The sequence below is a fragment of the Diadema setosum genome, chromosome 1 (assembly GCF_964275005.1).
Source record: "Diadema setosum chromosome 1, eeDiaSeto1, whole genome shotgun sequence".
NCBI classification, from domain to species: domain Eukaryota; kingdom Metazoa; phylum Echinodermata; class Echinoidea; order Diadematoida; family Diadematidae; genus Diadema; species Diadema setosum.
Genome location: NC_092685.1, coordinates 30374689 through 30394225, shown reverse-complemented (window position 1 = coordinate 30394225; position 19537 = coordinate 30374689). Strand labels below are relative to the sequence as shown.

General features: G+C 36.3%; 1 protein-coding gene across 1 annotated transcript; it reads right to left on the bottom strand.

Moving 5' to 3' along the window:
* Nucleotides 1–681: 681 nt before the first annotated feature.
* Nucleotides 682–14979, bottom strand: LOC140229583 (phytanoyl-CoA dioxygenase, peroxisomal-like). Its single transcript, XM_072309830.1, has 8 exons — nucleotides 14658–14979; nucleotides 12593–12780; nucleotides 10424–10583; nucleotides 9377–9458; nucleotides 7790–7971; nucleotides 6030–6179; nucleotides 5241–5375; nucleotides 682–1180 (listed from the first exon to the last, which is right to left on the bottom strand). Exons 1-8 carry the CDS (start codon nucleotides 14772–14774, stop codon nucleotides 1127–1129), a joined length of 1068 nt encoding a protein of 355 aa, XP_072165931.1. The 5' UTR covers nucleotides 14775–14979; the 3' UTR covers nucleotides 682–1126.
* Nucleotides 14980–19537: the final 4558 nt, after the last annotated feature.

Sequence of the window (19537 nt, the reverse complement as noted above, 5' to 3'; positions counted from 1 at the left end):
AAATACTTGTAAAAATCATTGTCTAAATTATTGGTATGTATGAATACAATGCAGTACTAAATTAACTTGAAGTCTCCCTTTCTAATCCTTAGAAAAGTGTGTATCTTTCATCAATACAACTGTATTTTGCTTCACGCAGAATAAATGTACAAAATTACAGGGATAAATATGTAGTCTCTGTTACTTCTAAGAGAAAATTATATTACTCTGTAAATAATATCACATGAAAGGGCAATACAGCTGTATTTGTTCCCATATTTGATAATGGCCTATGGAAAATCCAATATCGTTCAAGCATCTTTCTGCTAAAGGAAATTCAAACAGCTACAATGTATGTGTAAATCCTGAAATATTCATAGACACACATCACCTTGGTAACATAGGCTGTTCTCTTCTTTCACAAGTGTCTGAATAAAAATGACTATACAGCACAATACAAGCAAACCTGTTTATATGTCAGCAAGAAGAAGAACTGCTGTAACATGAGTCCATCACAGTAAGAAGTCATTGATAGATTAAATCATCAAGTCTCACACCACATCTGTGTGGCTTGGTGCTGTTATCTTTTAATCAATTTTTCTTTTCATAATCAGTGAACCATATTGTAGATCAAGAGAAAAAAAGAACATCCTTTCTTTTAGCTTCTGATATTCATATGTAATTGCTTGCTTAGTTGCAGAATCTAACCAAAAAAAAAAAAAAGAAAAAAAAAAGCTCCTTTATTGCTAAATCCATATCTGATTCTAAAGTTGACAACGTAATTTAGAAGATTGAAGGTTCTGTTTTGCTCTCAAATTGGCAACTGTTTGGAAATTCCTTTCTGATTCTGTGCAGGATTCATAAATTCAACCCGCTGCAGCTACTCTTCCTTTAATACAGGTGTATAAGCTATGCAGAGAAATGTTCAAGTGCCATCTTGACGATAACAAGACCATAACTTCTGTAGAAAAAATCCTCCAGAACCTGATGAATAGTACCAGTACTGCTGTGCATTCATTCTCTACCGCACACATGACACACATAGGCCAGGTACCCCCACCACCTCAGATTACATGTATAAAAACTGCTCGCACATTCAGGTGCTACAAATTAGGAAGCATTTCATCTTCATGATCACATCAAAGGTTTACAGGTTGATGCGTTCTCCTTGGACCAGTCGTCCCTTGAGAGCCCATATATCCTGTAAAGATATAGCAAAACAGTCATGGCAAGAGCAAAACACAGCTTATCATTCAAAATACATACCAAATAGAGTATGAACAGGTATTTCATCTAATACCAAGAGGACATGGAACTCCATAGACTTTGTATGGCATTAACACTCTTTTTGTTCAACACTAACTACATTGTAAATTCTAAGGAATACAGCAGCTGCAAATGCCATCAATCACCTGTGACTCATTAAACTGGATAAATGAAGCAAGAAATCTTTGCAGCCAGTCATATTACTTTGACCATGATATTGACACTTGGTAAACTGCAGATCCACTGCTAATGACAGACCACATTTCATTTATGATGTTGTGAAAAGATGATCATCAAACAACAAAACTCACTGGAACAGGAAAAAAAATCAATTCATTGATGATAACAACTTGATAAAGAAATCATATCACAATTCACAGAGGCAATGAAGTTATTGGATGCATGCTATTAAGATAGAACTATGTCTGTTTTTATTGTTCAATATTCCATGTTTTAACAAATGAACATAAATATATCAAGAAATTGAACGCATGAATTATTGAATACAACAAATAAGAGAATAATTCATGAGAAATGTTCATTCACCTCGTTCATGAAACCAAAAACACAATTCAAACTCCTGTGGATAAACTTTTTTGTTCTACCAAAATTGATGGGGGAAAAGGGGATGCAGACACAAGCCATGGAACACGTTTATTGACAATATCAGGTGTTGTAAACGAGCAGAAAGGTTGTTACGTAAGTCCTTGTAAAGATGACCATACAGATGTTCAGATTCAAAAAGTCCGTCAGTGCAAAGGATTCACATTCACTCATCTCATCTGCGTGTCTTTGTTGAAAAACATAGAAGAGATTCGATAGTTGCATGAACAAATTCTCCCTGATGTGTTCGCACTAAGTGAAATGCACGTAAATGAAAACATTGATGATACTGAACTCAAAATAGATGGTTATGATCTAATACACAAAGACAGAGACAGAAATGGAGGAGGAGTTGCTGCATATATTAAGTCGAGCATTAATAACAAATTACGTTTAGATTTAGCAGATGAAAGGTTGGAGATATTACCAATTGAAATGAAGTTTACATACATGAAAAATATTCTTGTTGGTATGGTACAGACCGCCAAACTCTGGTGTAGAAATTTTTCAGAATTTTGAAGCACTTTTTCAAAGAATTGACGATATCCACATGGACGTGGTTATTATTGGTGATATAAACTGTGATATGTTAGATCGAACTTTATGGCAGTCGAAACGTTTTTGTCAGATATTGGATAATTTTGATTTGAAGCAAGTCATTACTGAACCAACTAGGGTAACAAATGTGACTTCAACATTAGTGGATCTCATTATTACAAATAATCCTGATAAAATAAGACAGAGTGGAGATATTCATGTAGCTCTAAGTGATCGTTATTTAATCCATTGTACGTGGGGATCGGAACACAGATCAAATATACAAAAGAAAACAACCAAGAAAACGAAAGAAGACAGAGATTGGAGTGAGTATAGAATATTAAGAAATAAGGTCACTACAGAAATAAGAAAGGCTAAATCTGAGTATATCACTAAGACTGTTGAAACAAATGATAGAAATTCTCATGAGGTATGGAAATCATTGAAGCATGTTATACCATCGAAGAAGAAAGATCAAGATCCAGTATATTTACAAGGTAAAGATGGTGCATTGATGAGTTCAGAAGAGGTTGCAGATCGATTTAATGTTTATTTCAGGGAAGTTGGTCAAATCATACAGAGGAGCGTCACGCACGATAGCAATTTTAGCTACAGGAAGTATGTACCAGTCAATCAACCAAACTTTAGTTTTCAGCCAATCTCTGAATCAGATGTCGAAAAAGCCTTGCGGGCTTTACCGAACAAAAAATCCAGTGAAGGGGGTACGTTACCTCTGAGTCTGTTAAAAGCCGTTTCTCAATATATTATTGCACCATTAGCCTTTATATTCAATTTGTCCTTTAAAACTGGTAAAATTCCGACTTTACTGAAACGTTAAAAAATCATCCCTATTCATAAAGAGGGAAAGAAGACAGATGTCAATAATTATCGACCAATCTCCATTCTGCCGATCACTGTGAAGATGCTTGAAAAGATTGCTTACAATCAGGTTTACTCCCATTTGCATTCAGTAGACGCCATTAACAAAATCAGTCAGGTTTTCGCCCACTTCATTCAACAATGACCACGCTACTGAAAGTTACAGAAGACTGGCTCTCCTCTATGGATGATGGTAGAATGACAGGAATGGTCAGTATAGACTTAAGAAAAGCCTTTGATACATTGGAACACGCTATACTTGTAGACAAGCTGCGAATGATTGGCATGGCGCCCCATGCCTGTGAATGGTTTAAGGATTACCTCAGCAATCGCACACAATATACTGAGGTGAATGGTTTTCAATCAAAATCACTTAGCGTAACATGTGGAGTCCCCCAAGGGTCCAATCTTGGCCCACTTTTGTTCACAATCTATATCAATGATTTGCCTAACTGCTTACAACGTTCATCGGTTGCATTATATGCTGACGACACGTGTATTTATGTGTCTGGTAAAAATGTAAAACAGATGGAAGAAAATTTAAACCATGATATGGCCTGTATTGCAGATTGGCTATAAACATGTAACTGATTAGCCCTAATTTGGAAAAATGTGAAACTATGCTAATAGGATCTAAGAAAAAGGTTAAACATGTGAATTTGAATGTGATTGTAAACAATGTTAGAATAACTCAAGTTCCTCATTGTAAATATCTTGGTGTGTATATTGATCAGTCACTAGACTGGAGCCATCATATCGAACATTTATGTAAATGCACTATCAGAGATTTGTATTTGTTAAAGAGAATAAGACACTTTATATCAGTTGAAACGGCTATTACATTCTATAAATCCATCATTCAAAGTACAATTGTAACTTTGATTATTGTGATGTTATATGGTCAAATATCAATCAGAGCTATACTCAGCGTATTCAAATTCTTCAGAACCGTTCTCTAAGAGCAGTGTTGCAGGTGAATTTGAGATATCCATCTAATTTGTTATACTCACAAATTAATGTTGACACACTTGAGATGAGAAGAAATAAACATATGTTGTGCACAAGGTATAAAGTCGCTTATAATTTAACCCCTTCTTAAAGTGAAATGTTAGAGTTGAAAATTTTTGATTATGATTTAAGGAATACAACGCTGATATTCAAGTTACCATATATCAAAACCTGCTTTAGGCAAAGGAGTTTTAGTTATCAAGGTCCAAAATTATGGAATACATTGCCAACATGCGTAAAAGAGCAAACAATTTTTAGTGGTTATAGACAGAGTTTAAATTTGTATCTGACACCACAGTACCCATTGTGCCCACCAATGTACCCATTCCCCATTTTTTTTTTTCAAGTAAACCGAGCATGTATTCATCTTTTTTTCTGTAAATATTTTTTTCTTTCTTTTTTTTATACTTTTGTTCTGATTTGTTTCATCTAATTGTATTTTGTATATATGTTTCATGTACATGTGTATATGTTTTGAAAAAAAAGAAGTATGTCATTTTTACCTCATGATGCACAGACATGAGGAAGAACAGCCGTCTGGCTGAATCATGTGCCGTGTTGAAATAAATGAATGAATGAATGAAATGAATGAATACTAGCACACACATGGTAGGTGGCAAACACATACAAACATAAACACATACAAACATATTTTGAAAGGCAAAAACAATAGCATATGCATGTACAGCCAAACCTATCTATAGCAGTCACCCAAGGGAGATGAAAAAAGTGGCAATTGTAGACAGGCGGCCACTATAGACAGGGTTGTTAACATGGCTTTTCTCTTGGGGAGAATTGCGTTTAGTGGTCGCATACGGCAGCTGGCCGCTCTAGATGGTGGTTGCTATAGACAGGTTTTATTGTATCACATTGATAATCATAAAATGTTAAAACTGAAATCTGTAGTTTGGATATTCAAAACTGAGTTCGGGAGTGTTACAAGATACCATTCTGCGAGAGGCACTAACCTGAAAAGACAGCTGTACTTGATCCCCAAGCTTCCTCTTGGCAATGTCATTCACCTCCTCAGCGATGATCTCCTGTGTGGTTCCCATCACATCGATGTAGTGGCAATCAGACGATGCATAGTGGCATGAGATGGCCTGTAAAGATGGAGTAGCAGCTGCTGAGCATTACCTTCTGACTTCTCTCATGAGAATCAATGTAATGCAAACTGTTCTGTGTTTACTGAGGGCTAAAAGGCACATACTGTAGGTCAGTATTTCTCTGAATCAATTTCATTCTTTTAAAGATATTTATCATTACAACTATTCTCTTTAATTTCACTCAGAATGAAACATACACTAAATTATCTTCTTAAAATAACTTGAGTTCACGAATAAATTCAACATCAAACTTTTATATATGTAGACTGATATATCCAAACTGCAATGTGGCATACTACCACATACACATCAAGTGTATGAAGATTGTACTACGGTACAATGAAATGGGTATGTGGTTATGCTGACAAATCAACAATGATAAGGTTCTCTTGGTAGTTGGGCTTACACTGATAAGGCTACTCTTAGTAGATAAGTCAGCATCGTGATTTCAATCATAATACACTGTACACATGCAAAACCAGTGCTACCAAAAAGAAAAAAAAAACAACAACACAAACAAATGTAGACAAAACAAAGACAAAAAACAAAACGAACATTGAATGAATGAAAAGTTGTTTGTTTCTTTGATTGCACAAACCATTACACTCAAAAGCAAACGGGCAAGAAAAAAAAAAAGAAGAGAAAAATCACCTTCCTGAATCCAGTGGTCTTGTTGGCACCTGAGCCGTGGAGGAGAAGCGGGTGGAAGAAGACGGTATCTCCCTTCTCCATCTCCAGGTGGACTCGTGGCATGGACTCATCATAGTGAAGCACACCATGGTATGCCTTGTTCACACCTCCCTGATGGGACAAATGGAGGGCAGCATTTGCTCATGTTTGCCAATGTGATTTCAATGTCTATTATTACGTACTCTCTAAGAGACTGCCCTTGATTTCTATGATTTCATTGATATGGCGCAGGCACATTACCACCTGTTTCCGGATGACCTTTACTGGTATCACATAAGTGTCCTCAACTGTTTCATTCTTTACATCTAATGTAAGAATATAAACATCCTGACTTTCTGATCGAGTCATTGTTGCTGCTAATGGCATGAAGTTGGAAATGGAAGTGAGGCACAGAGTATTTGTTCTGAATTTGTGGTGTCACTGCCTAGAACTGGCTCTAGCTGAGTTGACAGTGCTGCAGCCCATAAAGCAGTAAGTGACATGGGTTCAAATCCCAGGCTGTTTCCTTCTCTTTCACTTGGTCCTCATGATAACACAGATTAAAGGGTCGGTATAGGTTTGGCTGAGATAGGGGATTCAGACTTTTAACTTTCTGTGAGATAATTAGAAACCACTCATGAAATATTAATAAGCACACAATTCTAAGAGGTATTCAAAGTTGATTTAATGAAAACTGGTTTTGAAATGACTGAGATATCCCAAAACAGAGTAAAGTAAAGAAGTCCTAATAAAAGGAGTGTCCAACTTTTTATTAGGATCTCTTTGTTTCTGAATATCTCAGCCATTTCAAAAACAATTTTCATCAAACAAGTTTCAAATTCCTCTTAAAATTGTATGCTCTTTCATATTTCAAAAGAGGTTTCTCATTATCTCATGAAAAAGTTGGAAACCTGAAGGCAAATCTCAACCGAAGTTACACTAAAACAAGAATAAAACCTCTACAATTAAACTCTCTTAAGAAATAATAAAATAAAACACCCTTAAAGTTGTTATATTGTTCACACTTGAGCTTGGCAGAATCTATGACAGTGTTTATTGTTTTCTGTTTGTTTGTTTTTCTTTCTTTTGAAGAAGATATTGAACACACACACAACCTACACAAATATTCATCAGTGGAGGTGCTGGTTAAACCTTGACTTTTAAAGGGGAAACAAAATATGCTGTTGGAGACTTTTCAATAGTTTAATAATCTTTTGTACAATAAGAACTCGAGGTACATACACCACACTTTGTTTTCCCTTTTGCAATATTGACAATATCTTCGTATTTGGTTTTTAATGAACATGCATTGAATTTCAGCTCAAATAATCAACAGTTTTGCATTTTCTATTTCATTACATTTATGTCTATTGCAACCATTGTCTAACTTAAAGCTTGCAGGTTATATAAAATATACACATACAATTACATATTGCAACCACGAATGAAATGCTGTAACATATTGCATACTGTTATCACATAAAAAAGGCAATCATCTCAATCTATAAAGTAGTGGAGATACAATGTATAAGCACAAATGTTTCTATGTAATCACAAAAATGCAATCACTCAGTAAACTGCAAATTACTGATTTCCTTGCATTCCAAGACTGAGAAAAGAAAAGAATCAAAAAAAAAAAAAAAAATCATGCCAAACCAGTAACTACATCCATCACAATACTTAAAGAATAACTAGCAATGAATGTCATTATGGTCCAGTAATGTGAGTACAGCCCTTCTCACCTTCCACTTGGGGTACCCATGCTCCAAAAGGTGACCCTTGTGTGATCCCGGAATGACTACCAAGCAGCCATTGGCAATGTGCACCTTCTCCATGGCAGTCCAGGAGCACACGATACGCTCAGCGGGACGGAATGGGAAGTAGTGGAGGTCCTGGTGCATTGGGTGCCGAGAAGTCTTGGTTCCTGGAAGCAGGGTTTAATACACCGTATTTCAAACACACATTCTAATGCATGCAAGGGAGTTGATGACAGCGTCATACAAAAATCCAAAACATAATTCTCATATTGTATGATCAAAATCTGTCTCCAACCATTTGGAATTTGTTTGCAGTATTAAAGTGAAAAGGCTCTACCAAGAAACTTGTCTGGGTGACACAATTTGCCATGTTCCTGACTTGTTAGTATTTTGGGATCAAAGATGTAAAGTTGTCAAATAATTTCCATCATAGTACACAACTTCAATTCCTGACGCACCCTCCCCATTCAGTAGTAGGTATGTATGTTAAATCATGACCGATCGTACCCTAGCAATCATATTTTCCAACAAGCACGATACACTCTCGCGCAGAAGATCTGTGGATATTGCTGTGGCCCAATTTGTTCATGATCAATAATCAATTATTTAAAAGATTGCATAACAGCCATGATTGGGTAAACTCTGAGATTGCAGTACTTATAGCGAAGCCTTTTCATTAATATTTCACGTTTCTGTCATTACCCAACTGAAATCATGCTATCACAGTGGTACTTCACATATTTTTTTTTTTTAAATGAGTATGTACATTTAAGAGCAACAATTGACAGTTATGCAGGCATCTGAGAACTATGGTTTCACTTTAAAAGATAGCATGAGACCTATCATAATGTCATCAACTTTTCTAAAGCACATGGAAATGAATTTTATTCTATTTTTTATTTCTTCATATAAAAAAAAAAAGACTGCATGTACATACCACGCATTTTTTTTCATTCCTTTTCTGAGCATTACCCATAGAATAAATTAAGGTGTTGAAACTCGGCAGACACCACCAGAACAGAGAAATAATGTGGAAAAGAGTTTCTGATAAAATATGTTGTTAAGAATGACTACTTGGGATAAGTGACAATGATGGCATTTGAAGATGCTTCTTTCTGATACATAATATAACATTCTGTGAAGACACAGAGAGAATACATTCATATCAAGACATCTCTATTAACATGCAAGGGAAACACCAGAATGCAGAATTGGCAATGGTGGGGGGGGGGGGGGGGGGACATGGTGCTGAGTTCAATTATATAGATGGTCCATTCCCATGATTGAAAATCTACATAATACATGTATTGCAAAGGAACAAAACTTTGCTATTCCCTGCATAATAGCTATTTACTTGGATCTGAGCAAATCACCTTCATGCAGTGTGTGTGATTGGTAATAAAGCTTAGATCCTTTACCATCCCATACACTGCTATTGGAATTCAAAGTTAACCCGTTGAGGACGAGTCCTGAGCATACTTGGGCAAGTGTCTGTGGGAAATATGTGTTGTAGCAAAATCAAACTGTCCTCAATGGGTTAATCTTGGATATTTCTGTGGAAGTTCATATCACCTGGGTCAGGTGGCTTGTTGATTAGCATTGTGTGCATTGCCATGATGTTTGGACCAACAAAGCACTCAGCATATCGAAGGATCTGCAAAGATGAATAAGGCACACAAAAAGTGGTAAAAGAGATACAGCAATACAGTATTTGCAGTAAGCCTGGACATCGAGATTTGGGGCCACACTCTGGGTATCTTCTGGTTGTCAAAAAAGCATTTTGGCTTTCTTCTGCTGGAGCCGACTGTATTTGCAGCAAGCCTGGACATTGATCTTTGGCCATGTCCCCAATAACTAGGTAACCAGGCAGTACAGGCCAGTGTAAGCAAGAACGTTTAACACAAGATTAAGGATGATAAGAAGCCCCAAGAGAATATAATGGAGCATGTTTGATCAGTCCCTATCTGCATCATATTGTTATTCCTGCATTGATACTTTTTCTAGATCATAGCATTGCAACTGCAGATATTTTTTTTAATTTTTTTTTTATAGAAGTTGCAAGGGATGTAGTTCACAGAATACATTGTACATGAGCTAATTTAGTACACTACAATGGTCTAATGTTATACTACAATGGACTAATGTTATATTGTAGTCAATACAATATTCTCCCCCGATTCTGAATTAATAGAACAATTAGCTTTAATTCAGATTCTATTCCTTTCCAATCCCACATGCTAATTCATCTCTTGCAGACAGGAAAGGACCTTAAGCTGTTGGTCCTGCAGTAGACTTTGCATAAGCATTTAAATGTTTCCATATATTGGCCAAGTTAAAGTAACTCCACACAAACATAAAAGCAGTGTAAACACGTGACTTGTGATACTAATGGCACATTTGTTTGGCTAGCCATATATTCTCATGTACACTTACAGGTACAATGTATGCATTATGATATGTGTGCGGGATACAACAAGCAACATAATACTCCTGAGCAAAGGTGGCTGCATTAAAAGAGAAAAAGCCTCTCATGAAATCACACCAAATATTCACATGACAGCAATTGACTCGAACCACTTAGAAAGAAACCAAAGTCCTGAATGACAATATCAAGGTTACCTCTGGGAGGGTGCAATATGAGAACAAAGTTTCATTCTCACGGAAGTCTTGAATCTTGTTGACAGCTCTTTCCCCACTTGAGGTTCGAAGGGCGATGTCCTTCATTACAATCATTCCCGAAGATTTCTTGCCCGACTTGCAAATTTGGTCAAACTCCTCCCTACCAATCAGAATAGAAATCACCACATACAATAAACTCACACATTGTACTTTTAATAACTACTGACTTGTTTCTGTGGCAGTGGTGTTTGGAGGTGTTGATACTTTCCACATCTCAAACATAATAAAAAAACACACATTAAGGAGGATGAATGCTGATTAAGGGCACTTTAAAAGCAAAAGGCCAACCTTCTGCTTTATACATAGTGCGATTTCCCTCAGGGTCGATTGTTTTCATTCTACTTCATTCTTATTTTCTTTCTTCAGTACATGTAGGGTTGGGGGTACTACCTATCATCACCCTAAGGATCTGTAGCTTGTTTATTCTAAAAATATAACACAAATTCGCCTAATTCTTACCTCAAATATGCCATAAATACTGCAGTTTTGAATGTCGTGACCGTCTCATTGATTATGAATCTCCGTTTTAAAATAGCGCAATTTTAGTGTGTGCGTTCCGTTTTCTTCGCGCAGCTAAAAAGGGTACCTTGCGATCGGCACCCCCTCCCCTCCATAGGTATACACGTGAATTTCACAGCATAGGTAATACACGTGAATTTCACTGCATACAGGTAATACACGTGAATTACATAGCCATGCGTCGTTACTGAGCGGATGTGTAATTTTTAGCTTGGTTTGTTTGAGTTTGATTTTCGTTTCTTCGTTTTTATTGTCTTTATAGCTAATGACACTTAATCCCGCGCATATTTTTTCGTTCTATACGCAAACAGCGATGATACACTGGGTGCCGATGGGAAGGTGCCCTGCCGATAGGTGGTGCCCTAACCATACTATTAAACACTACACGTATATGCCAAAGCCCCATTTCATGAATGTTGCTTTACAACTTGTTTTCCATGACAAACTTGTATAGCTCTTTAAATCGTACACCATTTGTCACTGCTCTTGCAATAAAAATCTTCACAGAATGGCTGCCGCTTGGCTTCCTCTGGTGATAGTAATCACTGTAATGTTTGACCATAATTTTGCAATGTAGGACACAAGTTTTTGGTGCATGTCTAAATCATTTGCAGTGGTAAATGCAATAAAATTACAACTTTCACAAATGTATATCTACAAAGTGCTATTTCTTAGAAAGATTTTGGCTCTGCTATGAATAATTTCCTGTACACAAGACTGAATTACTTGATCTGCTTGATAACTGAAAAGAAGGAACAAACCATAAATGTTTCAACCTGTCACCAACTGCACACCAGGCACTAAGTGTACATGTTCTACCAACTGAGCTGAAGGAAGTTTATGGAAGTTACATGACAAAAACAAAACCTCAAGACACCACTAGCTCTCCCTCTCTCTTTCTTTCTATCCAGTTTCTAGTGTTCCAGTGTCTGACTAAAACTAATATCTTTAAGTAGCAAAAGTGAAGAAAATATCAATTTGGAGGGGTGTATAACTATAAATGTGACCTAACATCACATAGTCATCAAAAGCTACTAGTCGACAAGATTACGTAGTAATACTCAAACAGGAGATCAGAAACTTGACCTCCAGCATAATTTCTCTTTCTTTCTTTTTTTTTTTATAAATTGGAAGAAATTTGAAGAAATGTTTTCATCTATGTACTGACTCATTCTTTGCTTGACCCAAGACAAAGAAAGAAGATATAGAAACTTAATATTAATAATAAAAGAAGATTTGAATCTGAGCACCTAAATAATGGTGTTGTTACATTATTCTGAAACTGAGTATACCTTCTGGTACCACATTCTATTCTCGAAATGAACATTTCACAGTGTCAATGCCACTGTTGACTGTTTACAGGGTTAACTGAAAATCAACCAAGTGTGACTTATTGCAGGTTTCATGATTTGAATTGAACAGGTTTTAATACCAAAAATCATGTCTTGCAGCCACAGGCTGAATTGTACATGTTTACAATCATAATCATAAAAACAGATTATTTCAGTACTCTGAACAAACAATGATCATAAAGACATGATAACAACACAAAGGAATGTTCTATTGTTTCAGCCGTTTTGCGTGTCTCACCTGTATTTTTCAATCTTGTCGTGAGGAACTAGGTCTTTGATGACCAGATAGCCATTGGTCTTGTAAAATTCCTCTTGCACTGGGGTGAGAAAGAAGTTCTTTACGACATAATCAATGGTGTCTGCACTGGGCCGAGTCAAATCCACTCCGAGTGGCAGGGCGTCACTCGATGATGTCTGGTTAGGAGACTAGGTGTGGCATTGTTGTGTCAAGGTGGATAAGACTAGTTGATTATGTATTATACTCAGATATTGTCATGAATATAACTGACCTAACTTACTGTATAGATACAGAAGGTTCTACAAAGATTATGCAGACAGCATTTCTAGTCTACCCACATACACGGTTTTCATGGTAAAGGGCATCAATTTGCTATAATTGCTCACTTCCATCAAAGAAAAGTTACTTTAGTGATGTTGTTGGCAACAAGTCTTCCTTTCTTAAGATCTCCATGACTGATCTATTGCTTTTGTGTAAATTACCAAATGGTATCTTAAAACAAAAAATTGGATACCCCTATGAATATTTTTGGGTTAAATTCTCTGAGCACACCTCTGTGTTCTTTAACCAGCATTCACTGATTATGATATTTTCATTGTGAAAGAGTTTGGCAATTGTGAGAGGCACTTTATCCCATCTAGGCATATCATCATACCTTGTTGAAAATGTTTGCACAGCATATTCAGCACGTACACTTTGTGGATCTGTGGTTAATTTTGAGCGCCTTGTCATTTGTTTATGGCATGCAACTTTGGAACTTCTTATTGTATTTACAGTCTTAACAAATTTTGGGTTTATCGTCATGCTACATGTGTAAAAGCAAATTTCAGACTATAAACCCACTTTATCTGTATGTACACACCTGTACACTTTGCAAATACTGTCTGTATCCTTAGTCTGGGCCCTAGTGATAGTACTACTGCCACTTGGACTGGGCTTTGTGCAGGCTGATAATTACTATCAGGGTTTATGAACTAGGAACCACCCCACCCCTTTGGCACTTCAAGTTCAACAACAACAATGAATGATAAATAGTTACATGTAATAATGATAATAATAATAATAATAATAATAATAATAATAATAATAATAATAATAATAATAATAGAAGTCTAAAGTATTAATACAAAAAAGACCCATGACTTCCTGAGGGTCCCGTTCGGACAGTCTTCCCATCAAAGCATGGGTGGGGCTACATATGTAGGTTACAATACTCGAGTAGCTAGACCCACCCTTTTGGCTCACCACCCCCCCCCCCCAACATACACACACACACACACACACACACATTCCCACACAAAAAGTTCTGTGGCCCCTAGATCTACATAGCTGCGTGCAGGAATTGCGGCGCAAGAACTTTATTGAATGCTGAGTAAAGTTTTTATTTTCTGGTTTGTTTTTTTTTTTGTTTTTTTTTTTGCGGCAGGGTGACTATTTCTGGCAGGAGCACTTTCATTCATCAACTAAACAGCTATTGCTCATGAATATCATGTGTGCCTTTTTTTATTATTATTATTATAGTCCCACTATAGAATACATTCAAGCAGGAGTTACTCGCAAGTGTTATGGGAAGTGACACCTGATTGGGCTTTTTCATCAATGAATGAAATGACCCTTGCCTCAAATAGGCACCCTGTTCAAAGCCTGCTGCACTAGGGTATTTTACTGAATAATTTTGGCACGTCAAGGCAAATATTCAGGTACAGCACAGAGTCTTCTACTATATGCACACCGTTTCTCTTAATATTATAACGACTATCAATCGTTTAGCTTCCATAAACAAGCAATTGCAATTGTAACCATTAGCCATTGTTCATAGTGTCCACAACTTCAATAACAATATTCCATTCACTGGTTCAAGAAAAACATACCATAGACAGGTCTAACGTTAGCTCTGCCATCGTTGGTCCATGGACCATACCACCATAAAATACAGATCTAACGTTAGGCCTAGATTCTATTGGAATTATTTGGATGCTCCAGCCTCCATTTACATAGATCATGTCGTTGTGCACACATACGTTAGTGACTCGTATCAATATCGGGGTTCAAACATAAAGGATACAACACGATGAGCAGTATCCAAGTGACGTGCACAAACCACCAGACGTTCGTGGGCCCTGCCCCCGCTGGACATCCGACTCGTTGGGCCTGTAGTAACGGGCTTCCCCGGCGTAGCCATGACGCAGTCACCTGGGCCGTCGCCGGCAGGTAGAGCTAGAAAGTTCTTGGCTTTTAAATGAATCAGAGTCTCCTAAAACTTGTCTCACATATTCTGCTTCCGCTTCTGCTGGTAGGCCTACTCACGGCAAACCCAAACGTGTTCTTTCAAAGTGCCATACACCATCGGTCGCGGCCTGAAGATCAAGCAGAACAGCCACTAGCTTGGCTCTTGGACCTCTTTGCTTGGCTCCTATAAAATAAGAGACATTTAGGCCTACTGCACTGTTGTACCGGTGAATGGATTGCATTTGGTGTACGTACGTACAAACCGAACCGCACGCACGCACGGCCACGGGTAGTGCCTTTCTGGACGTAGAGGGCCCTCTCTATTTTTTTTTTTTTTTTTTCCGTGAGCCTTCCTCCTCCCTTTATCATAACTCGAAACTCTTGAGTACAACTTGTACTAGGCAAGTTTATATTTCTGGTATTCTGGTACAGCTTTCGGTGTTAATCGGCTGACAAGCAAAAACAACAGCAACAACAAAAAGCTTAACCACATATTTTGCTGCCACTTCCGAGGTAAGGGGGGGGGGGGCAAGTGGTTAGACCCTTATGTTATTATTATTATATTCGACCAGGTAAAGAATATAGGATACATATCACAAACATTACAAACATGAAACAAAAACCAGAATGAACATTACAAAGGGTACACTGTACTGTACACGTTACACAAAATGAAAAGGAAATGAATGGAGACTACATGGGGGTCAGGTAAAACAGGTAAAAAAAAAGTAAATACATTTACTATTGACCATAGGCATGTGAACCCACACATGTTGCCCCTATAAGAAACATATAACAATCATTAAAAAATCATCACTCAACCCCCGATCCCCACCCCTTAACACCATAACCCATATCAAACTTCCAAACATATTAAAACACAATACAATTCCAATATAATCATCCAACCATTAACTTCATTTTATAATATTCATACATTAATTTCAAAAACTGAAAAAATACAACTTCAACATAAATGTAGGAGATTCCTGGATTTCCGCCCAACCCCAACCCTAAACCTTTAACCTCTTAAACATAGTGATCATTGTCGTCAGCATAAAAATGAAAATGAAAATGAAAATGAAAAATGAAAAATGAAAATGAAAAAACGGATCTTCACATAGCTGCGGGGTGATGATTTTGTTTAAGGATAGGTTAGATGTTGATATTATTGATAAGTATGTTTCGGAAAATGGAAGATGGATATTATTACGGGTGAAGATAGAAAGCAATGAATATTTACTCTGTAATATTTATGCGCCAACAGGCGACAAACACACAGATCAGAGACTTTATTTTGAGCAATTACATGAACGTTTGACGTCATTTGATGATATTAGTTCTTTGGCTGTTATAATGGGGGGGGGGGGGGGGGGAGATTTTAATACACTTTTGAATAGATGTATGGATAGGGATGGAGGTAACCCGGCAGCGTGTAATGTTATTCAAGAGGTGATTTTCAAAATACAACATGATTTTGATTTAGTAGATATTTGGAGATTAAGAAACCCCCTTGTTAGAAGGTATACATGGAGACAGTCCCACCCTTTAATACAGAGCAGATTAGATATTTGGATGATTTCAGATGTTCTTCAAAGTTATGTTAAGGAAACTGATATTAATCCTGGGGTTGGCACTGATCACTCTGCAATTATTTTAAAGATTGAGAATAAAACAAGGAAATATTTTAATGTCACAAATTGGAAGTTTAATAATAGTCTCTGTGATGATGAGCAATTCTGTACTGAGATGTCCCGAAGTATAGATGTTTGGATTAATGAATCATTAGAGTTTGAAGATTTGAGAGTACGATGGGATTTTGTGAAGTACAAAATTCGTTGTTTTTCTCGCAAATATAGTATTGAAAAAGCAAAGAAGATGAGGGAGGAGAGACAGGTGTTAGAGAGACGATTATATAATTTACAGAAGTTGATAGAAGAGCAAGGAGATTAATTTCTTCAAGAATATGAAAAAGTCAAATGTGATTATGAGGCGCATTTGGATCACATTACACATGGTATTATAGTGAGGTCTAGAGCAAATTGGGTTGAATATGGAGAAAAAAATAGTAGTTATTTTCTTAATCTGGAAAAGGTAAATAAGATGTATACATGTATTAACGTGTTGAAGAAAGGAGAAGATTTTTTGGATGATAGTGATGCTATTAGTAAATATATTAGATGTTATTATTCTGAGTTGTATAAGGAGCCCGAAAGGAACACTTTCTCAGACTGTCCTTTTTTAAAGTTTGATGATAGTCCATCACTGTCATCAGCAGAACGAGATATATGTGATGCAGATCTGACTTTGGGAGAATTTACTGCGGCTCTGAAAAGGATGGCTAAAAATAAATCCCCCGGAAATGATGGTTTGACGGTAGAATTTTGTATCAAATTTTGGGATAAACTTGGGGATTTTTTCGTAGGAATTATGAATTACAGTTTTATGTCTGGTAAATTATGTTCGTCGCAACGACAAGGAATGATAACGTTGATAGCTAGGAAAGGCAAAGATAAATTATCTATTGAGAATTACCGTCCGATTACTTTATTAAACGTTGATTACAAGATATGTTCGAAGGTGTTAGCGATGAGGTTAAAGAAGGTGTTACCTAATTCATTCGGACCAGGTAGCCTTCATCAAAGATAGGTATATAGGTGAAGCGGTTCGCACCGTTTCAGAGACACTCTTTTATTCTAGATTGAAAAATATTTGTGGTTTTATTGTTAGCCTTGATTTTAAAAAAGCTTTTGATTCCCTCAATCATCAATATTTATTTGAAGTGTTAAAATTCTTTAAATTTGGAGAGCAATTTTGTAGATCTGTGCGTGTGTTTTATAATGATATAGAAAGTTGTGTTTTGAATAATAATAGGTCAACTGGGTATTTTAGGATTGGGAGGGGCGTCCGCCAAGGTGATCCTTTGTCACCTTATATGTTCATTTTAGCCATAGAGACACTTGCACTTCATATTAGATCTAGCCCAGAAATTATGGGAATTAAGTTAAGTGTACAAGAGGAAATAAAATTGTCTATGTATGCTGATGATATCACAGTTTTTTTAACAAATGATCAATGTTTTCTTAATCTGGCAAAGATTTTATATGATTTTGCTATCTGTTCGTCTTTATCAATTAATTATGATAAGACAAAAGTGATGCGAATTGGTCCATCTGTGTTTACTTCTGCACCTAAGACGGACGTGCAACAATTTAGGAATGTAGAATTTGTATCTGCTCTCACTGTTTTAGGAATAGATATTTCGTATTCTTTTCACGACCGAAAGGCACAATTACAACGAATTTTGATGAATATTAAATCTCAACTGCACAGGTGGAGATTTAGAGATTTATCCCTCTACGGGAAAATTCAGATTGTTAAGACTTATGCTTTATCTCAGTTGCTATATATCGCTAGTATAGTTTCAGTGCCAGATTCTTTTATACATGACGTGAACAAAGTTATTTATGAATTCATTTGGAGAGGCCCAGATAGAATAAGGCGCGATGTTTTAGTAAAAGATTATGAGGAGGGAGGTTTGAAAATGTGCTGTTTAAAGTCAATGATGCAAGCTCAAAAAATAAAATGGGTGCAGAGGTTATTTGGGTCATGTTCAAAAGGATGGAAATCCATTTGTTTGAATTTGTTAGCATCTGTAGGAGGAGAATTTTTGTTCTTCTGCAACTTCGATGTTTCAAAGTTAAAGATTAATGTTTCACGGTGGTTTTTAGAGGTATTAGAAACGTGGTCCCTCCTTCAGAACAGAGAATTAAGCATACCCAATCAAATAATCTGGAATAATAAATACATTTTGTTTCACGGGAAGTCTATGTTTAATACACATATAGTAGAGAAAGGTTTTTTGAAGGTAACTGATATGTTAGATGAATACGGCCGACCTCTGCGTTGGAAGGATTGTAAGGGTAAAGGTTTACAGTTTACTCAGTATTTCACTCTTCTTGATTGCTTCAAGAAGATGCCAAGTGAATGGAAGCTTTTTTTTCTTCGTCAAAATTATCACCCCTTTATTAAACCCCTGAGTATTATTCCTTTAATTTGGGTTAAGGGTAGATGGTTGGAATTACATAACGTAACAACAAAACATTTATGTAATATATATCTGCATTTGAATAACCCTGGAAAATCTAGTGTTTTTGATCGTTTTGACGTTATGTATGACATTGGATTTGAAGATGTTCAATCTCTTTTCAAATTACCTGCCCGTTTGACAATTGATACAAAATTAAGAATAACTCAATATAAGATATTGAATAATTTGATCCCCGTTAATTCGTGGCTTGTTCGAATAGGAAGAAAAGACGACTCAAGATGTTCCTTTTGTAAAAGTGAACCGGAGACAATAGAACATTTGTTTTTTGATTGTCGAAAGGTGTCAGTATTCTGGGAATCATTGTTCAAAGAGGAAAAAAGGAAAATTGATTCCTTGCAATTGTTTTCATGTCAAAAGGTGTTATATGGTGTTATACATCCGAGGAACGATTTTGTTTTTTCATACAATTTCATACTATTATTGGGTAAACAATTTATTTTAAGTTGTAAATATCAAAGTTTATGTCCTCAAAGGCAACATTTTGTGCAATATGTAAAAAAATATAGTTTGATTGAAGAAGAAATAGCCAAAAGCAAAAATAAATTTGATTTGCATGGAGCAAAGTGGAGGAAAATAGAACAAATAATATCTTTATAGAAAGTCAA

Excerpts from the sequence above, each read along its gene's own strand:
- LOC140229583 (XM_072309830.1), bottom strand. The coding sequence starts at position 14,774 with ATGGCTACGCCGGGGAAGCCCGTTACTACAGGCCCAACGAGTCGGATG. Across the intron at positions 10,584-12,592 it reads GACAAGATTGAAAAATACAG|GGAGGAGTTTGACCAAATTT; the intron begins GTGAGACACGCA and ends TCTGATTGGTAG. Across the intron at positions 6,180-7,789 it reads ATGGGTACCCCAAGTGGAAG|GGAGGTGTGAACAAGGCATA; the intron begins GTGAGAAGGGCT and ends TTGTCCCATCAG.